This window comes from Chelonia mydas, chromosome 20, assembly GCF_015237465.2.
Source record: "Chelonia mydas isolate rCheMyd1 chromosome 20, rCheMyd1.pri.v2, whole genome shotgun sequence".
Classification (NCBI taxonomy): Eukaryota; Metazoa; Chordata; order Testudines; family Cheloniidae; genus Chelonia; species Chelonia mydas.
In genome coordinates this window covers 14,261,586-14,285,721 of record NC_051260.2, presented here as the reverse complement: position 1 = coordinate 14,285,721, position 24,136 = coordinate 14,261,586, and the positions used below count along the sequence as shown (strand labels likewise).

The window sequence follows — 24,136 nt, the reverse complement described above, 5'->3', positions numbered from 1 at the left end:
CTTGTTTCCAAGATCATGTTAGACCTTTCTCTGCTTGACAGAAGAGCCCGTTATCTAATATTTGTTTCCCGTGTCAGTACTTTTTGGCCATAATCACATCACCCCTTAACCTTCTCTTTGTTAAGCTAAATGGATTGAGCTCACTTTAATTTTAGATTGAGCGAAGCTTTAACTCCTGGATTACTTTAACCTTCAACCTTTAGCGTACACATTTGACCTTGAACCTCTGAATCGCAGAGGTGCATGTTTTACCCTCTCCAGGAGGGTGGTCCCTTTAAATGACAATGCTGTTTCCTTTCCCACTACCCAATCTGCGCCAGCGACCCTCGCTCCCTTGGGTATGTTCCATGAAAATCCAGCCACGGTTTGTCTGTGGAATCTGGCCCCAAGCCGTGTGATTCAGACAGGTCTGCCCTGTTTGACAACTCCCCGTTGTGTGTTTGCAGCACTTTATGAAGCCCCTGCAGAGATTTCTAAGGCTGGAGGACATGGAGAACATTTTCATCAACATCGAGGTAAGTTACTCTCTTCTTCATATACCTCTCCTGACTCAAACTGAGCTCCGTCCTGGAAACCCGGGCTAAATACCACCCATCAATCCACCTTCCCTGTTTAGGGGACTGTGTGACTCAGAAGTTCAGTATGTGCTATATATCCCCACATTCTAGTGGCTGTTCCACAAAGTGTATAACAACCTGCTACTGCTAGCAGCTAATGGAGTTGCTCCTTTAGCTCAAAAGGCAGCAGCCTGTGCTGAAGGCCCTGGATCCAAATTTCATTGGCAATCCATGCAGGGGTAGTTATGAATGTCACACTGTCTCCTGCAGTAGGTCATGGGAAGGTTCCTAGAACTGAAAGGCTCTGGTAGGGGAGTGTGGCTTACTGGTTAGGGTGAGCCAGCTTAGTAGTCAGAACTCGTGGGTTCTATTCCTGGCTCTAGGAAGGAGTCTGGTCTAGGGGTTAGATCAAGAAGGATTGGTAGTCAGGACTCCTGGGTTCTATTCCTTGCTGTGGGTCTATTGGTTAGATCAAGATGGATTGTTTGTCAGGACTCCTGGATTCTCTTTCTGGTCCTGGATAGGAGTGAGGCCTGATTGTTACAACCAGGGGATCTCATTAACACAACTGGGGGGTCTGGCCCATTGACTTCAGTGGGGCCACACCCATTTGCACCCACCGGGGATCTGGCCCCACTGATATTTTTGTTCTGTGTGTGTACAGCACCCAGTACAATGGGTTCCTGCTCTGTAAGTGGGGACCGGGCAAATTTCACATCAGCTGTTAGCCCAGGAAGCCCATGTCCTGGTGGGTTCCACGGTCTAATCCTGGGGTCTAGATCTAAGTCCGCCTCCCCTGGGCCTCCAGCATGGGACTTGTGGTGCACGTGATGTTTCTGTACAGCCCAAAGCTGGTGGCTGAGCTAGTTGTAGCAGGTTGAGTGGCTCTGAGCTGATTTCCCCCCACCTCCCCCCCAACACGCTCCTAGGACCTCGTGAAGGTGCATCGATTCTTTTTGGATGACCTGAAGAACGTCCTGTCCTTCAGCAACGCCCAGAACCTCTACCAGGTCTTTATCAAGTACAAGGAAAGGTGAGGCTTGTCTGGAAAGGTGATGGTGGGGAGAAGAAACCCTGGGAAGGGGTGGAGGAGCTTCCCCGAGTGGGGTCACTTGGGTATGCTCCATAGCCACATGTTCTTCCCCGTCCCCCTCGACCCAGACCCCCTTGCTGGGGGGAGGGTCGGTTCCCCTTTTTCCTTCCTGCCCTGAGAGCTCAGTGTCTAGAAGAATCCGTGGAGATGTCCCCTTCTGTCCACCCCCTCACCCCACTTCTGTATTCCCTGCCCACATGGTGCCCCCCCCGTCGAGCAAGAAAGCTAAGCCCACCTTGTGGGCGCTCTCTTCGCACTTGGAGAGCAGAGGAGGGACAAGGGAGTCAGGGCACAGCTGGTACCAGTGTTCCCCACTCTCCATTCCCAGGATATGGGGCTCCCAGCACCTCTTTCCCGAGTTCCCACCTTTCTTTTTCTCCCCTTAGCTATGAGTGGAGATGGGAAGAAGACAAGCCCAGGGTCCTTTCCAGACTAGGCCAGGGCCAGCTCTCCCTCCCCTCTCCCGGCTCATGGCCATACTTCCTTTTGCCCTCCCAGGTTCCTGCTCTATGGCAGATACTGCAGTCAGGTGGAAGCAGCCAGCCGGTGTCTGGACCAAGTGGCTGGTGCCAGCATGGACGTGAGGATGAAGCTGGAGGTCAGGGCCATGGTTCTGTATCATCCTAGCCACTCCCCCCTCCCCATCCATCCTCTAACAACAGCCCCAGCCCCCACATCCCTCCGTGCTAACAGGAACCCCCTAAGCAGGAATGGGCTGGGGACATCAGAGGACATGGCAGAGGTGCCTGGGTCAGGGGGTTCAGAGGGCACATCGGGAGGTGCCAGGTTTGGGAGGTTCAGACGGCACAGCAGGAGGTGCCATGGGGTCGGGGGGCTCAGAGAACGTGGCAGGAGGTGCCATGGGGTCGGGGGGCTCAGAGAACATGGCAGGAGGTGCCATGGGGCCAGGGGGGTTCGGAGAGCATGGCAGGAGGTGCCATGGGGTCAGGGGGGTTCAGAGGGCACGGCAGGAGGTGCCAGGGTTGGGGGTTCAGAGAACGTGGCAGGAGGTGCCAGGGTCAGGGGGTTCAGAGGGCATGGCAGGAGGTGCCATGGGGCCAGGGGGGTTCAGAGGGCACGGCAGGAGGTGCCAGGGTTGGGGGGTTCAGAGAACGTGGCAGGAGGTGCCAGGGTTGGGGGATTCAGAGGGCATGGCTGGAGGTGCCATGGGGCCAGGGGGGTTCAGAGGGCACGGCAGGAGGTCTCTGTGGGACCTTCTGGCCAGCCCTCAGCACACTGGGCATTTCCCCCGCCAATGCCCCTTCCTGTCGTGCAGGAATGCTCCCAACGAGCCAACAATGGGCGCTTCACCCTGCGTGACCTGCTGATGGTGCCCATGCAACGGGTGCTGAAATACCATCTGCTTCTGCAGGTACGGACCCTTGGCGGGAAGCTAGGGGTGGGCACGAAGGGCCCTGGTCAAGGGGAGGTGGGGGTAGTCTGTGCAGAAGGGTCACTGGTTGGGAGTCAGGACACCTGGGTTCTATTTTCAGCTCAGGGAGTGGAGTGGGGTCTTGTGGGCTAAAGCAGGGGGTAGGCTGGGGATCAAGACTCCTGGGTTCTATTCCTGGCTGTGCCATTGGCCTGCTGTGTGACCATAGGCAAGTCCTTTCCCTGCTCAGTGCCTCAGTTTCTCTCTATAAAATAGGCAGAACAATGACCACCATCAGAAAGAAAGCCCTATAGGTTTTTGGCATGGTATAACCCCATCATTGCCAGCTGGGTCTGGCCAGCTCTTCCCTCGAAGCCTGGGGTCAGCTTCAGACTAGGAAGTCTGCTCTTTGGGGCAGGAGCCGTCTTTATGTTCTCTTTGAGGGGTCCTGAGCCATGACTGGGGCACCTAGGTGCTACCGTAATAACCCTAATAAATCACATACAGCGCCCAGCACTATATGGGTTCCTGGCTCTGTCCCATGGTGCTTCGCTCTGTGGAGCTGGGGAACCCTGGAACCCTCTGCTGGAGGAGCCAGAAATGCCTTTGAGTCAGTCAAATCCATCCTGATTAATTTCCTCTCTCCAGGAGCTGGTGAAACATACGGTGGAGCCGACAGAAAAGGAGAACTTGCGGCTGGCGCTGGATGCCATGCGGGTGAGGCCGGGATGGTCGTGAGGGTCTCTCAGTGTTTTGGTTGCCAGACTTGGGCTGGCACAAAATGCTCCAGGGCCTGGTGGGTGGGTGTGCGCATCAGAGGGGCTTATGCTTGGGGGGTGAGGGTAGGAAAGTTCCTGTATAAGGCTGGGTGGAAGAGGGACTTTCCTCCCAGGGGAAATTCTGACACTGCAAGTATGGGGGAGGGAGAGGGGGATGGGGACCATCGCCCTGAGCCTGAAATTTTCCTGAGAATGGAAATACTGAAAAATTTTGATTCGGAACATCTCAGTGACTCGAGGGCTTGTGGAGATGTGGAAATGGACCGAAATAGCTTATTCTGGAATAATTACCTAATAACAAAATTCTAGGATAATTATTTTAAAATGAGTAATAATAAAAAAATCGATTCCAGAATAATTATTTTATAACAATAAAATAAACATAGTAATGAAAATAATAATTATAAGTAGCTACTCTGGAATAATTATTAAATAAATGACATCATAGTAATAATTATAAATAGCTCTTCTGGAATAATTATAAAATATAATAATAATAATAATAATAAATAATAACCATAATAATAATTAATAATAATTTCACTATTCCAGAATAGTTCTTTTGGTATAAGTCCCAGTGTGGACACTCTTATTCTGGAAGATGAATGCCTTTTCCAATTTAGCTTAATGCACTTTGGAAGTGGATTTATTCCGGAATAGCTATTTCTGAAAATGTTTAAGTGTAGACACACCTTAAATATAATATAATATAATATAATACAGGGGCACCAGAACGGGGGGGACCAGGGGGTCATGGCGCCCCCCACTTTTCACTGGCTGTAAGGGCAAGTGATGGGGGGGGCGAAGAGGAGCGAGCAGGGGGCAGGGTCACTGCAGGAAGAGGCAGTGTGGAAGCAGAGGCTCTGGGGAAGAGGCGGGGGGGACGCCTTGGGGAGAAGGGGCAATGTGGGGGCAGGGCTTTCGGGGGGGTGATGGGGCACAGGAGTGCGGGGCCTTGGTTCGGATGTCTGTGGCCCCCCCCTTTTGGGGCACTTACCTCCGCCGCTCCTGAAGTAATATAATAAATTAATTAATAAGGCTTGGAAGTATTCGATTTTTATCGTAAATGTTGGTAAGCATCGATTTCACCGCACACACACAAACCAACAAAAATATTTCCACTGATGATAATCGACATTTAGAGGTAGGCAAAGTAAGAAGAATGCTGGTTGTGACCTTATTAGAGACCAAATCCAGGGACTTAGACTTTTGAGTTAGGTGTGTTACAAGTGGACTAGCGCAGGGGTTCTCAAACTTTTTCTTTCTGAGGCCCACTCAACATGCTAGAAAAACGCTGGGGCCAGGCCAGGGTGGGGTGGGGTGGGGACTCCGGGCCCGGGACCCTGGGGCACAGCCGCAGTTTAACTTCTATCGGGGCGGGGGGCGGGGGGCAGAGGGGGAAGGGCCGTCAGGGCTCGGGCCAGCTCTGCACAGCGGGGTCTAGGGAGGGAGCACCATCTCCACCCCATGACTCACCTCATCAGGCCACCCACCTGTCTGGGGCTGTAGCCCGTGGCTACTCCCCAAGGGCTCTGCTGGGCCTGGAGCTGCCTGGGCAGCTCTGACCAGCTGCGTGAGCAGTCAAAGGAGGCTGGGAGCTGAGGAGAAGACGCAACCCCAGGCACCAGGGGCAGATGGGGGGATGCCACCGCTGCCCACTTCCTGGCACCACCAGCCAGAGAGCAGCTGCCTCGCACTACCTGGCTCTGTCTTCCTGCCTAGGATCTGGCCGGGGGGCGGGGGGCTGAGAGAGAGGAGGGGGTGGGGGGATGGAGCTGCCCTCAGAACTACTCCACTCTGGGTAAGGCACTGCAGTTTGGGAAGCAGCACCCTTCTGCCCCCTCAATGCTTCAGCCCTGCAGGGGGTGCCAGGGCTCGGGGCACTGGGTTTCAGCGGCGGGGTTCTACGGCCCCCCCTGAAAGGGCTTGTGGACCCCAAGAGGGCTACGGACCCCGGTTGAGAACCACCGGACTAGCAAATGACTCGTGAAAACAGGGGTGATTTGTTGATTGGAGGGTCTTTACTTTGTGTACGTGACGTGTGGTGTTCACAGGTTTTGAATCCGGTGTCAGTGCATCGCCTGAGCACCTCATAACTATCCCCAAGTGTGAACATTTCAACCAATAAAAATAGGGGGGAAAAATGCTTAAAACCCGTAAATTCGTGCAACTGTGAAAATTTAAATCTACAAAAATCGATTAAAAAAAATAAACGTTTGTAGTCTCAGTGGAAATTCAAAAAAATCTGCTCACGCTAAACAAATACACGAGAATAAACACCGTGTAACTACGCTGCAGTAAATGTACTGTGACTGCTTTGGTGCTGGTGCAATGGGCTGGGGGTGGAGGAAGTGGTGCAGGGGCTCGTGAGGTGGGGAGGGTGGTGCTGAGGGGAGTGGTGGGGGTTTGTGGGCGGGGGGGCTGCAGAGTTGGGGGGTTTGTGGGGTGGGGAGGCTGGGGCTGGAGAGGGAGGGTGGGGGGCTGCTACTGGGGTGCTGGGCTGGGGCTATTCAGTACACCCCATTGGGTGGCGGCGGGGCAGAGCAGTAATGGAGGGGGTCTGGCGCCCCCTTTGCTAGCAAGGGATGTCACTCTGCCCCAAGGAAACCGCCCTTTTTAATAGTCAGACATCAGACGGCCATTCCCCCCAGCAGAGAATGCCCTGGGGACCCTGAAGGGAAAACCCAGCCATGGATCTTCTAAAGCCTTAGAAGTTTTTAAGGTCAGGCTTGACAAAGCCCTGGCTGGGATGATTTAATTGGGGATTGGTCCTGCTTTGAGCAGGGGGTTGGACTAGATGATCTCCTGAGGTCCCTTCCAACCCTGAGATTCTATGATTCTATGATCACATCCCCAAGCACGGCTGGTGCTGACCAAGGGGTCGTTGTGTCCCCCCCATCCCTTAGGACCTGGCACAGTGCGTGAACGAGATCAAGAGAGACAACGAGACCCTGAAACAGATCACCAACTTCCAGCTCTCCATAGAGAAACTGGTGAGTCCCTGGGCCACACCTACTGTCCCCTCGCCTGGCTGCCTTTGCTGCTTCCGTCGGTCTCTGTCTTTCTTTTTCCTTTCTTCCTTGTCTGTTTGTTTGTTCCTTCATTCATTCGTTCATTTTTCCTCTTTCATTTATTTCTTCCTCCATTTATTTCTTCCTGCATTCATTCATTCATTCATTCATTCTTCCTCCACCATGTTTTACATTTGCTCCTTTATCTGTTCATTCCTTTATTCGTTCATTCTTCCTCTTTCAATCTTGCATTCGTTCGCTCCTGTATTTATTCACTCCTTTTCTTGTTCATTCATTTTTCCTCTCTCACCCTTTTGTTCGCTCCTTTATTCATTTGTTCCGTCGATCATTCTTCCTCTTTTTCTTTTTTTTGTTCTTTAATTCATTTTCTTTTACTCATTTGTTCTTTTTTTCATTCATTCACCTGTTGGTTGGTTCTTTCATTCACTGATTCATTCGTTTCCCCTCTTTCATTCTTTTTCATTGATTTTCACTGGTTTACGCTTTTCCTTTCATTTTTTGTTGTTCTTTCATTCAGTTCTTTTCATTTGCGCGTTCTCTTTAATGAACTGATTATTTCAAACAAGTGCCATGAAATTATTTTTTCCCCAGCCGACTGTGTCACTCTTCGCCTCTCCCCTGGAATACGTATATACAATACAAACCTGAGTGCATATTATACACACTCAACAGCTTCCTGCTGGCTGGCCTTTGTTAGAGCTGCTCCTGTCTAGAGCAGTTCCCTTTCCCCGCTCCTCCTGGTCGCTGTGGTATTTCCCAGCATTATCGCTACCACCCTTTGTACAGCTCTAGGAACCTTGTGCAGCCTAATATGGCCTCCCATGGAGTGAACCCAGGACCAAGCACAGAGGTTTTCCCTCTGTAGCTATAAGAGTTGCTCCATCATCCAGTTGCAGTCGTAGACTCTTACCATCTTTGGGCCAGCCATTAGGGAGGTATATGGCATCTGTTCAGCCTGCTGGTTCCTTATGTCTCAGACTGAATTCCTGTAACGGGTTTGGTTTTCTCTCCCCCTTCTCCTCTTAGTCACGGTCCCTGGCTCAGTACGGGAGGCCGAAGATTGACGGGGAGCTAAAGGTCACCAGCACTGAGAAACGCTCCAAGACGGACAGGTGAGGGCAGGCAGAGAGCTGAGCTGAGCGGCTTTGAGTGGTGGCAGCGCGGCCTAGTGGACAGAGCACTGGACTGGAGACCTGGGTTCTGCCGGCTCTGTCATTGGCCTGCTGGGTGACCGTGGGCATGTCGCTTAGCTGGGAGTGGGGGCTGAATCGATGGTGGAGGGCTTGCCCATGCAGTACAGATATGATCAATAAACCCCCGACGTGATGGAAGGTTTGCCATCTTGACTTAAGGTCATACAAGTAGTTTACAAACTCTTTTACCTCCTTGAGCGGTGGGGCCAACTCCAGGGCTCATCCCATTGCTCTTAGGCTGCTGACTTTCAGCAGAAGGGGCCACGATGCATCTGATCACATAACAAGTGTCTGGGACAGCGGTTCTCGGGCCATGGCCCATGGCAGCCACCTCTGCGACCGACAGAGCCAAACTGGGGCTCCAGCCCGCAAGATGCTAAGAGCTCTGGGCCCCCATTTAAGTACATGCTGAGCTTTAAGTCACACTGACTGCTCACGCACTTAGAATTCAGCGCATGCATCCGGCCTCCGCTCAGGAGCACGTCCCTTTTCAGGAAGGGCACTTACACACATGTTTAAATGCTGTCCTGGACTGGGGGTTTAGCATCAGCGTTTTCAAGGGATAGCGCGTCTTAGTGCCATTCAAAATCTGGCCTTTCCTGCCAGGGTTGGTTGGGTTCTTTTCAATTTCAACAACAAAAACCAGCTTTTCATTGAAAACAAATGGGGTGGTGGGGAAATGCCCTTGCTGGACAAAATGATTCCTACAAAAATGAATGTTTTTTTCAGAAATCCTTTGTATCGACAATTTCAACTGGAAAACCAGATTTGGGTTGGTTGGGGTTTTTGGCCCACAGTTTTGGGGTGGGAGGGGGCAGGAAATTTTGATAAAACCAAAATTGATTTTTTTTAAGGACACTTCCTGCAACTAAAACGAAATTAAAATAATTTGCTGTCTTGAACCGCCTCCCCTCTGCCTATTTCAAGATCAAGCTCTGGGGCGGTTGGGGGATCTAGAGCAGATACGGTCCTTAATAGTGTCATCCTGAGGTCCAGAGAATAACAAAGGTTGGAGAGCATCTTAGAGAAAAGCCAGAGAACAGCCAGCGTTTCTGTGCAGACACTCACCGGGGGGGTTCTCCTATCACCACAGCTAATCCACTTCCCGAAGAGTCAGTAGCTGGGACGAATTATCTCAGCAACCTAGTGCTGTCTGCACTGGGGTTTAGATCAGCTTAACTTCGTCGCTCAGGGGTGTGGATGTTTCACACCCCGGAGTGACATAGCTGGGTCGACGTAATTTTTGCATGTAGACCTGGCTTAAGTATACGGCCTGCCCAGAGCAGGGCTCAAGTCTTGGGGCTCATATAAGCCAGATGTGCATTCCTCCCGCCCCCCGCCCCCGGCCCGTCGGTGGTTCATCTGTCCCAGGTTCTGTCTCCATCCTTCTCCGTGTCGGGGCCTGTTCCTTGCAGGTATGCCTTCCTTCTGGACCAAGCCCTGCTCATTTGCAAGAGGAAAGGGGACTCCTACGAGATGAGAGATTTCATCGACCTCCACGCTTACCAGATCCGGGATGACTCCTCAGGAGAAAAGGACAATAAGAAGGTAACGCTGTGGGATGTGTGTGTGTGTGTGAGCTGGAGCCTCTCCCACCCTGCTAACACAACATGTGTGCACTCCATCCCGCACATCCATACCCACACTTACTCAGAGCAGGTATTTCCCCCCAGTAGGGGGCAGCGGCCACACACATACAGAGTCTGCACCATTTCCACACAGTCTTTGGCCCAAGGCGTCTCCTTAGCTTGGCTGATCCCACTATTCGCCCCTGTGCTAGCTCCTCTTCCCCCTGGCTCAACCCTTTTCTGTCCTGGGTTGGAGCTAATGAGACCTGCCAGTTCTGGCTGCCAGGGAGAGTCAGCAAAATAACTCCCACTCCTAGTCCCTCTGCTCTAACCCTGGGCACATTCCTCCCATCAGCCAGGAATAGAACCCAGTCATCCTGGCTGCCAGTCCCCCTGCTTCGACTACTAGGCACATTCTTCCCAACAGCCAGGAAAAGAACCCAGGAGTCCTGGCTTCCACGCACACCCTGCTCTAACTACTAGTCAACGCTCCTTCCAAAAGCCAGTTGTAGAACCCTGGTAGTCCAACTCCTGCTTCCCTAGCTGTAATCACTCCCCTTCCAAGGCTGGGAATAGACCCCAGGCATCCTGGCTCCCCACTCCCTTGCTCTAATTTCTAGTCTGCACTGCCCCTGTCTGCTGCTGGTGGGCGGGAGTGTGGTTTCACGTCTCTCTTTGAGTCCCCTTGTCTGATATGCAGTTACTGGGAAGGTGGGACCCCCCCCCGCCGACTGCCCATGAGTTCCAGGGGAACTGTTAAACATCCGTGCACTTGTCTTTTCCAGTGGACTCACATGTTCCACCTGATCTGTTCTTACGGGACCCAGGGTTACGAGCTCTTCTTCAAGACGCGAGAGCTGAAGAAGAAGTGGATGGAGCAGTTTGAAATGTCCATGTACGTCCCCCCCCCACCCCACACACCCTCACTCCCATCCTTCCCCACTGAATCTCCCCAGATTCGGTGTCAAAAAACTGTCCCAGCCCTTCTTTGAAACTTCTCTGCCATGTCCTGCCCCCCTCTCCCCTCGGTTGGTTGTTGCTTGCTAGATTATTAGTGGTAAAGTGGTAGTGGCCAGAGGTTCTGGTGAGGATCAGGGCCCTGTTGTGCCAGGTGCTGCACGGACACAGCGAGAGACGGTCCCTGCCCCAGCTGAGATCAGGGCCCCGTTGTGCCAGGCGCTGCACAGACACAGCGAGAGAGGGTCCCTGCCCCAGCTGAGATCAGGGCACCGTTGTGCCAGGCGCTGCACGGACACAGCGAGAGACGGTCCCTGCCCCAGCTGAGATCAGGGCCCTGTTGTGCCAGGCGCTGCACAGACACAGCGAGAGACGGTCCCTGCCCCAGCTGAGATCAGGGCCCCATTGTGCCAGGCGCTGCACGGACACAGCGAGAGACGGTCCCTGCCCCAGCTGAGATCAGGGCCATGTTGTGCCAGGCGCTGCATGGACACAGCGAGAGACGGTCCCTGCCCCAGCTGAGCTCAGGGCCCCGTTGTGCCAGGCGCTGCACGGACACAGCGAGAGACGGTCCCTGCCCCAGCTGAGATCAGGGCCACGTTGTGCCAGGCGCTGCACGGACACAGCGAGAGACGGTCCCTGCCCCAGCTGAGATCAGGGCCCCGTTGTGCCAGGCGCTGCACAGACACAGCGAGAGACGGTCCCTGCCCCAGCTGGGATCAGGGCCCTGTTGTGCCAGGAGCTGCACAGACACAGCGAGAGATGGTCCCTGCCCCAGCTGAGATCAGGGCCCCGTTGTGCCAGGCGCTGCACAGACACAGTGAGAGACGGTCCCTGCCCCAGCTGGGATCAGGGCCCTGTTGTGCCAGGAGCTGCACAGACACAGCGAAAGATGGTCCCTGCCCCAGCTGAGATCAGGGCCCCGTTGTGCCGGGCGCTGCACGGACACAGCGAGAGACGGTCCCTGCCCCAGCTGAGATCAGGGCCCCGTTGTGCCAGGCGCTGCACAGACACATAGGGTAAATCTACGATCTGAACTGTGGCTGTAATTTCCAGCCCGAGCAGACATACCTGTGCTAGATCTGTTCAAGCCTTGCACTAAAAATGGAAGTGTAGCTGTGGGGGTGCGAACGGCAGGCGGGACTAGCTGCCCTGAGTACGATCCCGTCCAAGCCCGTAGGCTCGTCCTCAGGGTGGCCAGCTCCTCCCGCTCCTCACCCCACCTCGCTACACTGCTATATTCAGCGCGCCGGCTCCACCAGAACAAGGGGACGAAGTGCTCCTGGGTACTACCGTAATATTCAGTGCCGAGCGTGAAGGGGAGCTGGCCAATGACTGGGACTCCTAGGTGCTACCGTAATACACCTAATAAATAACAATAATAATCATAAGCATAACTCGGTCTGTCTCTCTCCCCTGATCCCCGTAGCTCCAATATCTACCCTGAGAACGCCACATCCAATGGCCACGACTTCCACATGTACTCCTTCGAGGAGAATGCGTCCTGCAAATCCTGCCAGATGCTGCTCAGGTAGGCGCTGCCTGGATCCATGTGCGATGCCCGTGCCAGCCACTGGTCTACACTACTGCTCCCAGCTAAGGCATCTCCTGAGTTTGGCCGTTCCCATGCTTGGGGTTAATTTGTGGGGCAGGGCTGAGCTGGGAATGGGGCATGGGGAGGTAGGGGTTAATAGGGCAGGGCGGAAGGGTGTGGTGGGATGACATCAAGCCCCGATTTACCACGGTGACTCTAACACACATGTTCTCTCTCTTGGCGGTGCAAACAGGGGCACGTTCTACCAGGGCTATCGCTGCAGCCGATGCAAAGCCCCGGCTCACAAGGAGTGTCTGGGCCGGGTAGCCCCCTGCGGGAAATCGAGCTCAGGTACGTGTCTGTGCCCAGCCCAGGTCAGCAGCGTTGGCGGGAGGTACAACTCCGTTCCTGCTACCTGAGCCTGCCTGCGGCCAGCCTTCCTTAGAACAACCCGGAAACTAATCAGCTGATTCCCAGGGGGTCCTATCTGAAGGGTTGGGGGCAAGAGATTGTGGGATGCATCTAGGCCATGAAGTGCAATGCATTCTGGGATGCATCTGGGCCATGAGGTGCAAGAGATTCTGGGATGCAGCTGGACAAAGTCGTGCAAGGGATGCGCAAAATGGTGCAAGGGATTCTGGGATGCAGCTGGGGTATGGCAGCACAAAGGATTCTGGGATACATCTGAGGAGGCTGCAGTTGCAAGTGGCTGAATACAAGAGCAGAGGAAGGAAAGAGTTGGCCTACGGGCACGAGTTAACCCCTTCACTGCTGCTGCTCTGTATCACCATCTGCGCTGCAGCCACATGCCGCTGAGATGCCAGTGGGGTGACAAAGGGGCACCACGTGGGACAGGAGGTGGGTTTTCTAACCCAGCCTCCCTGGCACATACTGGTCTCCCACAACCAGAAATACAATTCTGCTTTAATTTAGTCTGAGAACTCGCAGGATGAGATTTCGCAACTAACTGAGTAATCGTTTCCCCCCTTTTCTGTTTAATCCAGATTATGGGTCTACGATGAAAAAGGTAAACAAACAAACCAACCCCGAACAACCTTAAATCTCTTAGGGAGAAAACGTTCTCATCTGGGGGGTGGATTTATTAGTTGTATTGTGATAGGAGCTAGAAGTCCCAGCCGAGATTGAGACTTTTACTGTGCTGGGCTCCGAAAAGCGCCTAGTAAGAGGCTGGGGCTGTCTTTTTGCTCTGTGTCTGTACAGCGCCTAGCACAACGGAGTCCTGGGCCTGGGCCTGGGGGAGAGGCGGAGTCCTAGGCGTACCGTGAGACACCTAATAAATATGAATAACAATTAAGTCGGAGGGTTTGGAAACTGAGGCCTGGAGAGGGGAGGGGATTTGGCCAGGATCACACAAGTCAGAGTTGGAAATAGAAGGCAGGTCTCTTGAGTCCCAGTCCAGTGCTCCATCCGCTGGGCAATACTGCCCCTTGAAGCACCACTGACTTTTAATCAAGGTTCCCTTCACCTCAGCTCATTTGCTGCCTGGCTTTCTCTCCTCATACTAAAAAGAAAAGGAGGACTTGTGGCACCTTAGAGACTAACCAATTTATTTGAGCATAAGCTTTCGTGAGCTAAAGCTCACTTCATCGGATGCATACTGTGGAAAATACAGAAGATGTTTTTATACACACAAACCATGAAAAAATGGGTGTTTATCACTACAAAAGGTTTTCTCTCCCCCCACCCCACTCTCCTGCTGGTAATAGTTTATGTAAAGTGATCACTCTCCTTACAATGTGTATGATAATCAAGGTGGGCCATTTCCAGCTCCTCATACTGTTTATCAGACAGATGTTGCACCTAATTTCTCGCTCACCCACGCCTTATTTTACACCAGTGATGCTCCAGTGTAAGTGAGCAAAGAGCCAGGCCTTGTGGCTGATGGGGGAGAGCACACGGGAGATGTAATCCAGCCAGGGAACCAGGCCCATAGAAGAAAACGGGGGCACGGGGGCACTGAACTACAACTCCCAGGAGGCACTGGGGCAGCATATGGAAATTTTCAGGCCTTTGGGGGATTTTTTGATGAAAAATTAGCCATTTTTCTGCAGAAAGCCGACACTTTTCATGAAAAAATGATGTTTCTCAGAAAAACCCCAAATGGGAAATGTTTCGGATCAGCCCTAGTCACAGCCTAAATGGCAGCATCAGGAGATCACAGAGCCCTACCCATGGTTCGTTAGCAATAAGTGATGCGGGACAAGGGAGATCTTTACATGCTGAGGGTCTAGAGACTGGGCGCAAAGGAGCTTGGTCCCAGCTTATATGATGTTGCTGGGGCAGTCACCAGGAATGGGCATCAAACCTGGGACCTCTGGGTCTAAAACCTGACCTAGCAGCAGGCTCATCAGCCTCTGTCTATGGCTCAATTACCATTAGAAGGGGATTAAGTACCACATGGGGGGTTGTTATATTTGCCTTGCTGAGCCCTCCCCTAGTACCACACTGACCTAAGTCCCTCCTCAAGCCCCACCCTCTTACTCCAGTTCTGCTCATAATACTACACCCCCTGCTGATTTATAGCAGGGTCTGTGCCTGCTGAACTTCAGACAGATCCCACACATCCTCCTTATCTGAGCCAGGCTCCTTGTCTTCCCTCTGCAGAACAAATCCAACCGACACACCCAGGAGAGAAAGAAGAACGACCTTGGTAAGTCCTGTGGCAGGCACCCACTCTCATGCTTCAGGGCAGGCAGGGGAGTCAGGAAGGAATTTCCTTTCTTGTAATCAGCAGTCCTGATTAGGCCTGGTGTGTTGGAGACCCCTATTGGTGACACCAGGCACTGCAGCCTGGAGAGAGCCGAGGGTCTGCTCTGGGTCTAACGCCTCAATAAAGGACCCCCCTTTAAATTCTGCTAGATCTGCTGTACTATGAGGGACTGGAATACTATAACCCCATCCCTCTGAAGCTGTAGTGCATCATGGGAGATGCAGTCCGGCTGGGGAGCTTGCCCCATAGAGGAGGACATGTGGTAACTGAGCTACCGTTCCCACAGGCTGGACACCGGACTAGCTGGATCCCTGATCTGTGCTGGGATGCTGAGCTCCAGCTTAAATTCAGGGCACCTGCAGGAAAGCCCCACTGGCTCATGGGAGCTCTGGGTGGACGAGGGTTCAGGAGACAATAAGCCCTTAAAATACACCTTCCTGCATGCAGAATCCCTGTCCTGGAGGGGCAAATGAGGCCTGCCCCAGGGCTTTCCCTCTATCCCCCATGTAGAGCACGGGGAGGATTTTCTGTCCCCCTCGCACCAGGAAGATGTGACCGTCCACGTGTGTCCACGTAGTGGGTGGGAGGAGCGCTGGGCGCAGATGCAGCCGGGTGGCAGGCGTTTGCTGCAGGGAGATACATGGGGTTGCTCTGTGACCGGTTCCTTGCCAATGTCCTTGTTTCCTTAGGGCTGCCCAAAATGGAGGTCTGCCAGGACTATTATGGGCTGCCCCCGCCACCCGTGGCATTTGGCCCGTCGCTGCGACTCAGCCTGGGGGACATTGTGGAGCTGACCAAAGCTGAGGTGCAGCAGCTATGGTGGGAGGTAGGTGTCTCCGCAGCCATCCACCCCCGGCTCCGGTTGCCCTCATGGAGACACGCTGACTAGAACAGCGGTTCCTGAGCGTTCAGTCCCACAGATTCCCACCACCCCATAACTACATCACTAGACCCGCTGCTGAGATTTCGTTTGTCTACTCACTCGGACTCGCAACCCCACCCGCTGATGGGGTGACCCCACTTGGGGTTGAGACCCACAGTTTGGGAACTGCTGGACTAGAGGAATTGCACATAAATTTGGTCAGCGGGGACTTGAAGCTGCGACTTCTGGTTCCAAAACCACAGGGCTCCGCCACATGAGGACATCTCCTTTGGATGGCTGGTCCACCCAGAGGGTAACAGTCTGACTACCGTTATGTTCATGGCATGCAAACCGAGAAACTAGATAAACCCAGAATACTCTTGCTGGAAAGTTGCAATGTAACACAACTTTATTTAATTGAATCCAGAATGATAACATACAAGAACCCCAAAACAGAGAGAGACAAAACAGACTTCTCCCTGAGGCATAACTCACCCCAGCTTACTCCAGGCTGGCTGGCTGCAATCTAACTATTGCTAGGCCCACATCTCAGAGCTTCCTACAGAGCTCCCTGCCCATAAGCAGGACCAGGAACACCCCACCACCACCCCCTGAGCGTTTAAAGGGATAGCGTACAGTTGCAATGCAGTTTTCAAGACACCGCAAGTTAATGCAGCTGGCTAATGGAGCTCACGTTAGCTCAAGTGGAAGGGGTCTGTCAGCACTAACATTCCAGCCGCCAAGCCCTGCTGATGACCGTAGCTGGGATCGTTACAGAGCTCATGATAAGAAATGATGGTGGGGAGGGGTGTCTTTAAAATCAGGTGTCAAAGAGGAGAGCAGCATAAATCAATTCATGCTTTAGCCTCTTGTTGTTCGGGAGGCCAGGCGGCATCAGGCTCTGAATGATGAAACAGAACTGATCTGGGCCGCTTCTGAGCATGGCTCAGTTGTTGAGCCCTGTATTCGACTCTCCTGATGAGGCCAAGAGGGAGGCAGACTCCTCTTAGTGGTGATGCCAGGCAGTGAAGGCCAGAGAGAACAACTGGGTCTGCCCCGTCCAGCAGCTGTGGTGTCCAACCTGCTTTCAGTGTCTCTGTGTTTATACCTCGGGCTTTAGCAGCAATAAATAGCCCCTTTGGCAGGGTCACCCATGCCTTGTCTTCTCCCAGTTAATTCCTGGCATGATGGAGCTCTGATCTCAGTCGGAGTCTGTGAAGCACTTGGCACAATGGGGCCCTGATCTCAGCGCTGGCTCTGATCAGAGATGCTGAGTGTTAGGCAGGGTTTGATCCAAAACCCACTGGAGCCAGTGGAAAAGAGGTGGGCAGGGTTTCATTCAAAACCCACAGGAGCCCATGGAGAAGATGCCCATTGACTTCAGTGGGGGTTGGCTCAGGCCTTCAGGCTAGAGTTGGTTGGAAAAAGGGGGCTTTTTCCTGTGCAAAATGGTCAACTTTTGAGGGAAAAAATGAAATATTATGGTGGGGGACTGTAGCCCCGGTGCCTTGTTGGAGTTGTAGTTCGGTTGCTTCATGCTCCCATTTCTCTTCCAAAGGCCATGCTTCCTGGTCAGACTACATCTCCCATGATGCACCACAGTCTGCCCTCATGGTGAGGGGAGACGGTTGTATTATGGGAGGCCCTGACCATGGTGCATCCTGGGAGAAGTAGTCTGGCTGGGGAGCCTGGCCCACAGAGAATAGGGGCACGAGAAAACCAAACTACAATTCCCAAGAAACACCACAGCGAGATAGCCAAATTGAAATATTTCTGCTCTCGGCTTAAACCTCCAGCCTACCATAGTCCCTCTGCAAACCAGGCCCAGAGCAGCCCCTTTGGCCTCTGCCATGATAGCTCTTTATGATTAGGGTGACCAGATAGCAAGTGTGAAAAATCGGGATGAGGGGTGGGCGGTTATAGACACCTATATAAGAAAAAGCCCAAATATCAGGACTGTCCCTATAAAATTGGGACATCTGGTCACCCGATTTACGATAGATCTGACATGCATTGGCTTCCGCTTTGCAGGGCAGAAACACATCCACGAATGAGATCGGCTGGTTCCCATGCCAAAAAGTCAAACCATATGTGTGTGTGAGTAGCAACTCCTTTCCCATTTGCTTGATTAGCTGGTAGATGCTGGATGTTTTTGTAGGGTCTCTAAATTCCTTAGACAAGTTTGGGTGGGTTGCATCTGATCTGGGGACAAAGGGCAGATGTCCGTCTACAATCCAGGATGCTTAGCAGCAGAAGAAAGGGTGGGTTTTGTGGGTAAGGCGCTGGAGTGGGGCTCAGAAAATTTGAGTGAAATTCTTGGCTCTGCCACAGGCTGCCTGTGAGGGACCTTGGGCAAGTCACTTCATCTCCTTGTACCTCAGCTCCTCATTTTTAAATGGAGTATAATCATTCTTTCTTTGTTTACATGCTGTCTGGGGCAGGACCTGTCTTTCGCTATGTGTCTGGGCAGCACCTGGGGATCTTGGGGAAGGTCTATGCAATGCCTGGCACAATGGGGCCCCATTCTTTGTTCCATTATATACATAATTTTTTAAAAAATGAATTATTTGTGATATGACACTGGGAGCAAAATGAAACTCCAGAATAACAGAGTACTGACATCAGACATCAGCTCTCCTGGGCCAGACATAACTCTTTCTTCTCCGTTTTATTTACTGCAAGAAAATAAAACCTTTTTCTTTCCCCCCCCAGAATCCTCCCCCAGATTTTTCTGTTTATCTTTGGTAAGTAAAATTATAGAATTGAAACATTTCTGCATCTACATAATTTATTGCTGTTTAGTCTGGAGTCCAGCCTTGTATGCATCATGCTCTATGAAATCATAGACTGTCTTAAACTAGCTTGAGTTCCAGCTTTGCCTCCATTGTTTACCGGGAAACCACACCCTCGCTGGTATGGCATACAGCCCACAGCAACATCTAGTGGCTGAATTGTAGACTTCAAGTAATAACTCCTGTGTGGATGTCCCTCCTTCCAGGTACGCGGGACCTATGGAGAGAGCAGAGGCGGAGCAAATCCTCACAAACCGTTCAGACGGCACGTTCCTGGTGCGGCAGAGGGTCAAGGACGCGGCTGAGTTTGCCATCAGCATCAAGTAATCCTAACCTTAGTAACAGCTTCTAAAGAGCAACATCTTCGTGTGCGTGAATAGCCTGCCGCTCAGAAAGAACTCTTTTGGGCCCTTCCCTATAATGCAACCACCAGGGGGCGCGTAACAAAATTAAATGCCCACCTGGTAAAAGTAAATATTTTTATATGCAACAGGTAGTTAACCTGTGGGACTCCCTACCTTGTGATCTTATGAAGGTAAATTGCTTCGTAAGTTAAGAAGATAGGGTTAGATATTTAAGAATAGCATCTCCAACAGCACCAGCTAGGGGAGCAGGGGAAAGTGCCTTAAGCTGCAGTGCATAGAATGATCTTCCATCTGGATATGCTTGCTACTTGAGATGGGATATAAGGCCAGAGCCGTGCAATTATGGAGAATCCTATATTCCTAGGGCCAGAGCCCCAGAGGGCATGGATCGGTGTCGCTCCATTGGAATCGGTGGGGCCAGATCTCCATCTTAGTTCTTTCTGAAAGACCCTATGAGAGAAAGAGAGTACAGCGTGTGCCTCTCTTCTGTAACCAGCTGCATCTACCCTCCATGCACAAAGCCCTGCCCTCCCCAGAGAGCAGACAGCTAGAAATTTAAAGGTGCAATACACTGGAAAATTACAGCTGTCGAGATCGTTAGGAAACCCGCAGTCCCCTGAGAGCTGGTGTCTGTGCCCCCAGGTTTAACGTAGAAATCAAACACATCAAGATCCTGACGTCGGAGGGCCTGTACCGCATCACGGAGAAGAAGGCGTTCAAAGGACTCATAGTAAGAATTGAGCGGATTTCCCATCCACTGCTTCAACTCCATCTTCACTGGAAGGCTCCGGCCACTGGGGGAATGCTTAGTGCAACACCAGCCGCTTAGCCCTCAGGAAGGCAGTGTGATGTACTGAATAGAGCAGGAGGGGCTGGGAGCCAGGACTCTTGGGTTCTGTTCCCAGCGAGGGGGGGAGGGGGGGGCTAGTGGGTTAGAGGAGGAGGTGGCTGGGAATCAGGCCTCCTGGGTTCTATTTCTGGCTGGAGGGGCTGGGGGAGTGGGGTCTAGTTGTTACTGTCTCTGTTCCTGCTCTGATCTTTAAATATTCATGGTAAATAGGCCCAATGGCCTGTGATGGGAAGTTAGATGGGGTGGGATCTGAGTTACTCCAGAGAATTCTTTCCTGGGTATCTGGCTGGTGAATCTTGCCCACATGCTCAGGGTTTCAGCTGATCGCCATATTTGGGGTCGGGAAGGAATTTTCTTCCAGGGCAGATTGGCAGAGGCCCCGGGAGGTTTTCGCCTTCCTCTGTAGCATGGGGCACGGGTCACTTGCTGGAGGATTCTCTGCACCTTGAAGTCCTTAAACCACAATTTGAGGACTTCAATAGCTCAGACATAGGTGAGAGGTTTATTGCGGGAGTGAGTGGGTGAGATTCTGTGGCCTGCATTGTGCAGGAGGTCGGACTAGATGATCATAATGGTCCCTTCTGACCTTGATACCTATGAGAAGGAATCTCCGCATGCTCAGGGCCCCTCTGTACTTCCTCCCTAGGAGCTGGTGGAGTTTTACCAGCAGAACTCCCTGAAAGACTGCTTCAAAACACTCGACACCACGCTGCAGTTCCCGTTCAAGGAGCCTGAGCAGAGGGCCATCTCCAGACCTCCCGGTAGGGTGCTCGGGGGCCAGTGCTGAAGCTGGGGCAGGGAGACCTCGAGAGCCCTCCCTCAGGGCTGCAGGATCTCAGCCCCCGGGGTTCTTGGGATAGGTCCTCATGACCGGGCATATGTGGGATGGAAATTTCCCCCAAAACATTTTTCTTGAGGGACGGTGGCTTTTCAACCCAATTTTTTGCCCCCCCCCGGCCCCATTCTAGTTTTTGTCAAATTTCCAGGGTTTAGTGTGGGGGACCCCAAAATTGGGGCTTTGAACAGAAATGGTAAAATTGGGACAAAACCAGGAGAAAAATGTCTGGCGGGAAAACCCGTCATTTCCCAGCCCCAGCTGAAATCGCTCATACTGGTCGGCGGCCATGGCCCCCCGAAGGCCCCCTCTATTAAAAATCATAGAATCATAGAATATCAGGGTTGGAAGGGACCTAAGGAGGTCATCTAGTCCAACCCCCTGCTCAAAGCAGGACCAATCCCCGACTAAATCATCCCAGCCAGGGCTTTGTCAAGCCTGACCTTAAAAACTTCTAAGGAAGGAGATTCCACCACCTCCCTAGGTAACACATTCCAGTGCTTCACCACCCTTCCAGTGAAAAAGTTTTTCCTAATATCCAACCTAAACCTCCCCCACTGCAACTTGAGACCATTACTCCTCATTCTGTCATGTGCTATCACTGAGAACAATCTAGATCCATCCTCTTTGGAACCCCCTTTCAGTTGGTTGAAAGCAGCTATCAAATCCCCCCTCATTCTTCTCTTCCGCAGACTAAACAATCCCAGTTTCCTTAGCCTCTCCTCATAAGTCATGTGTTCCAGTCCCATAATCATTTTTGTTGCCCTCCTCTGGACGTTTTCCAATTTTTCCACATCCTTCTTGTAGTGTGGGGCCCAAAACTGGATACAGTACTCCAGGTGAGGCCTCACCACTGTTGAATAGAGGGGAACGATCACGTCCCTCGATCTGCAGAGAATGCCCCTACTTATACATCCCAAAATGCCATTGGCCTTCTTGGCAACAAGGGCACACTGTTGACTCATATCCAGCTTCTTGTCCACTGTAACCCCTAGGTCCTTTTCTGCAGAACTGCTGCCTAGCCATTCGGTCCCTAGTCTGTAGCGGTGCATGGGGTTCTTCTGTCCTAAGTGCAGGACTCTGCACTTGTCCTTGTTGAACCTCATCAGATTGCTTTTGGCCCAATCCTCTAATTTGTCTAGGGCCCTCTGTATCCTATCCCTACCCTCCAGTGTATCTACCTCTCCTCCCAGTTTAATGTCATCTGCAAACTTGCTGAGGGTGCAATCCACACCATCCTCCAGATCATTAATGAAGATATTGAACAAAACCGGCCCGAGGACCGACCCTTGGGGCACTCCACTTGATACCGGTTGCCAACTAGACATGGAACCATTGATCACTACCCGTTGAGCCCGACAATCTAGCCAGCTTTCTATCCACCTTATCGTCCATTTATCCAGCCCATACTTCTTTAACTTACTGGCAAGAATACTGTGGGAAACTGTGAAAAGCTTTGCTAAAGTCAAGGAACAACATGTCCACTGCTTTCCCCTCATCCACAGAGCCAGTTATCTTGTCATAGAAGGCAATTAGGTTAGTCAGGCATGACTTTCCCTTGGTGAATCCATGCTGACTGTTCCTGATCACTTTCCTCTCCTCTAAGTGCTTCAGAATTGATTCCTTGAGGACCTGCTCCATGATTTTTCCATGATTCTGTGCATCATGGCTGGTGCATGCACTCCACCCTGGTGGTCTCTTGAAATTAACCCTCTGCGGCTCAAGCCCTCGGAACCCTAGGAGGGGAGAGAGCCAGTCTTTCACCATGAGTTCAATGCCTCCAGCCATGTGGTGGGTGACGAGCGCTTCTGGGGGCCGCTCGCTTTCCAGGATCCCACCAAAGGGGTGGATCTTTATTTGAGGGTGTCCAGTCCTGTCTCTAGTGTGGGTCTGTCCCCTTGCAGCAGGAGGGCTGAAGTACTTTGGATCGGCAAAGGCTCGCTACGATTTCTGCGCACGGGACCGGACGGAGCTGACACTCAAGGAGGGCGACATCATAAAGATCCTGAGCAAGAAAGGGCAGCAGGGCTGGTGGAAAGGGGAGATCTATGGCCGGGTGAGTGCACCGCCGAGAGGGGGTTGGGACCGGCGGAGTTTTACAGCCCCCTTATACACCAGAAAAGGCCTGACAAACCCGTCCACAAGGGGGCAGTGTTACACACACATACACGCACATGACCCGCTCTGACATATCCCATCCAGCAGAGGGCAGGGTTCTTCACACCTCTACACACACCGAGCATTTCTGTCTCACCCACACCCACAATCCATGCATGCACACACACAATCCGCGCATGAAGATGTGCTCACGCGCACACAATCTCTGCATGCCTGCACACGCACTCCTCTCGCATGTGCACGCACGTGTGCACACACGCATATACGATCTCCACATACACGTACGTGCACACGCACGATCGCTCCACATGCCTGCGCCCGCACGCCTACACGTTCTGATGCATCTGGTAACAAGAACACCTAGTGTGAGTATAAAATGCCAAGAAATCTATGGCCAACTGGTGACTTCCGTGGCACTTTGTCTCCCCCTAGTGGTGGCTGGGACAGTAGCGGTTGATGAGCCAGCTAATGGAGCTGGGGCTTTTAGGTCAAGCAGTAGAGACTGGTGCCTTTAGATCCAGAGGTCCACAGTTCAATCCCTGCTACCCATGCCTCAGGATAGTGGCCCTTGTGCCGCATGGCATGGCCAGCATATCTCACCACAGCATTGGGGATAGCACACAGATCTTCCTGCTGTGAAAATCAGCTGAGTTACAGGAGAATCCCTGTTAGCTCTTAGCAGTAAAGGGCTTATGACACACAGGTAAGCAGCACCCATTTCATCCAGAAGAGGGCAGCAATGTGTATCTGACACATGGGCCATGTTCCAATGGCTGTTTTGTGATAACAACTGAACGTCTCACTGGGTTTTCCCCTCCTAGGTTGGCTGGTTCCCAGCGAATTACGTGGAGGAAGATTATTCGGAATATTGCTGAGGTCTGGAGCCCTGTGTAATTTTTTTCCCTTCTGAGATCATGACCCACAGGATTCCCGTGGGCTCACGCAGAGCTCACACTGTGAGCTCACGCGGAGCCAGGCCTGGAAGGGGTCTCTGTAGCAGGAAGAAATGTTGTGTTGGTGCCCAGTGGCAAGTGCGGAGGGGAGTAGCACCCCCTGGACTATTAATTTATGAACTTTCGGAACCCTCTTCTCTTTCTCTTCTCTCACGCATGTAAAGGAAGTTTTGTGTTAAATAAACTGGATGAGTGGACGGGCTGGGGATGTATCGTCTGCCACCCTGCCCCCAAAAGCCCTTTTCTCTCCAGTCCGAGCCATGATCCAACTGCCCCATCAGGCGCCAGAGTATGGAGCCCAGAGGGCTGCCGCCTCGTGAATGGGTAGGAGGCGGACCCCTGGGGAGGGAGGATCTCTTGCCCACTGTCACCTTTATATTCCCTCCAGCATAGGCAGAACCCAGATGGCAACAGGCTCACGTGATTGCCATTTGGTACCAGATTTGCCCGTTAGGTATGCTCATTTATTCGGGTTACTCTTCTAGGAGGGGTGGGGGTGGGGCGGATTCTGTAATTCTATCAACGTAGTGCTTGTGTCACTTGTG

At 52.3% G+C, this 24,136-nt stretch overlaps 1 protein-coding gene across 4 annotated transcripts in view; it reads left to right on the top strand.

The window, feature by feature from the left end:
* Positions 1-23,788, top strand: part of VAV1 (vav guanine nucleotide exchange factor 1) — a 57,206-nt gene extending 33,418 nt beyond the window's left edge. For 2 of the 4 annotated variants that reach the window (XM_037888026.2, XM_037888028.2), the window contains exons 7-27: positions 447-515; positions 1,487-1,590; positions 2,149-2,248; positions 2,927-3,022; positions 3,671-3,739; positions 6,708-6,794; positions 7,860-7,945; positions 9,442-9,574; positions 10,380-10,489; positions 11,981-12,082; positions 12,339-12,436; positions 13,090-13,112; positions 14,711-14,756; positions 15,506-15,642; positions 17,710-17,775; positions 18,391-18,422; positions 18,677-18,793; positions 19,478-19,565; positions 20,332-20,446; positions 22,425-22,576; positions 23,460-23,788. In XM_037888026.2, coding sequence (XP_037743954.1) covers positions 447-515; positions 1,487-1,590; positions 2,149-2,248; positions 2,927-3,022; positions 3,671-3,739; positions 6,708-6,794; positions 7,860-7,945; positions 9,442-9,574; positions 10,380-10,489; positions 11,981-12,082; positions 12,339-12,436; positions 13,090-13,112; positions 14,711-14,756; positions 15,506-15,642; positions 17,710-17,775; positions 18,391-18,422; positions 18,677-18,793; positions 19,478-19,565; positions 20,332-20,446; positions 22,425-22,576; positions 23,460-23,513 — 1,884 coding nt within the window. In that variant the 3' untranslated portion in view covers positions 23,514-23,788. The remainder of the gene's footprint in view (positions 1-446; positions 516-1,486; positions 1,591-2,148; positions 2,249-2,926; positions 3,023-3,670; positions 3,740-6,707; positions 6,795-7,859; positions 7,946-9,441; positions 9,575-10,379; positions 10,490-11,980; positions 12,083-12,338; positions 12,437-13,089; positions 13,113-14,710; positions 14,757-15,505; positions 15,643-17,709; positions 17,776-18,390; positions 18,423-18,676; positions 18,794-19,477; positions 19,566-20,331; positions 20,447-22,424; positions 22,577-23,459) is intronic. The other 2 variants (XM_037888027.2, XM_043532862.1) reach the window with 1 other exon arrangement.
* Positions 23,789-24,136: the final 348 nt, after the last annotated feature.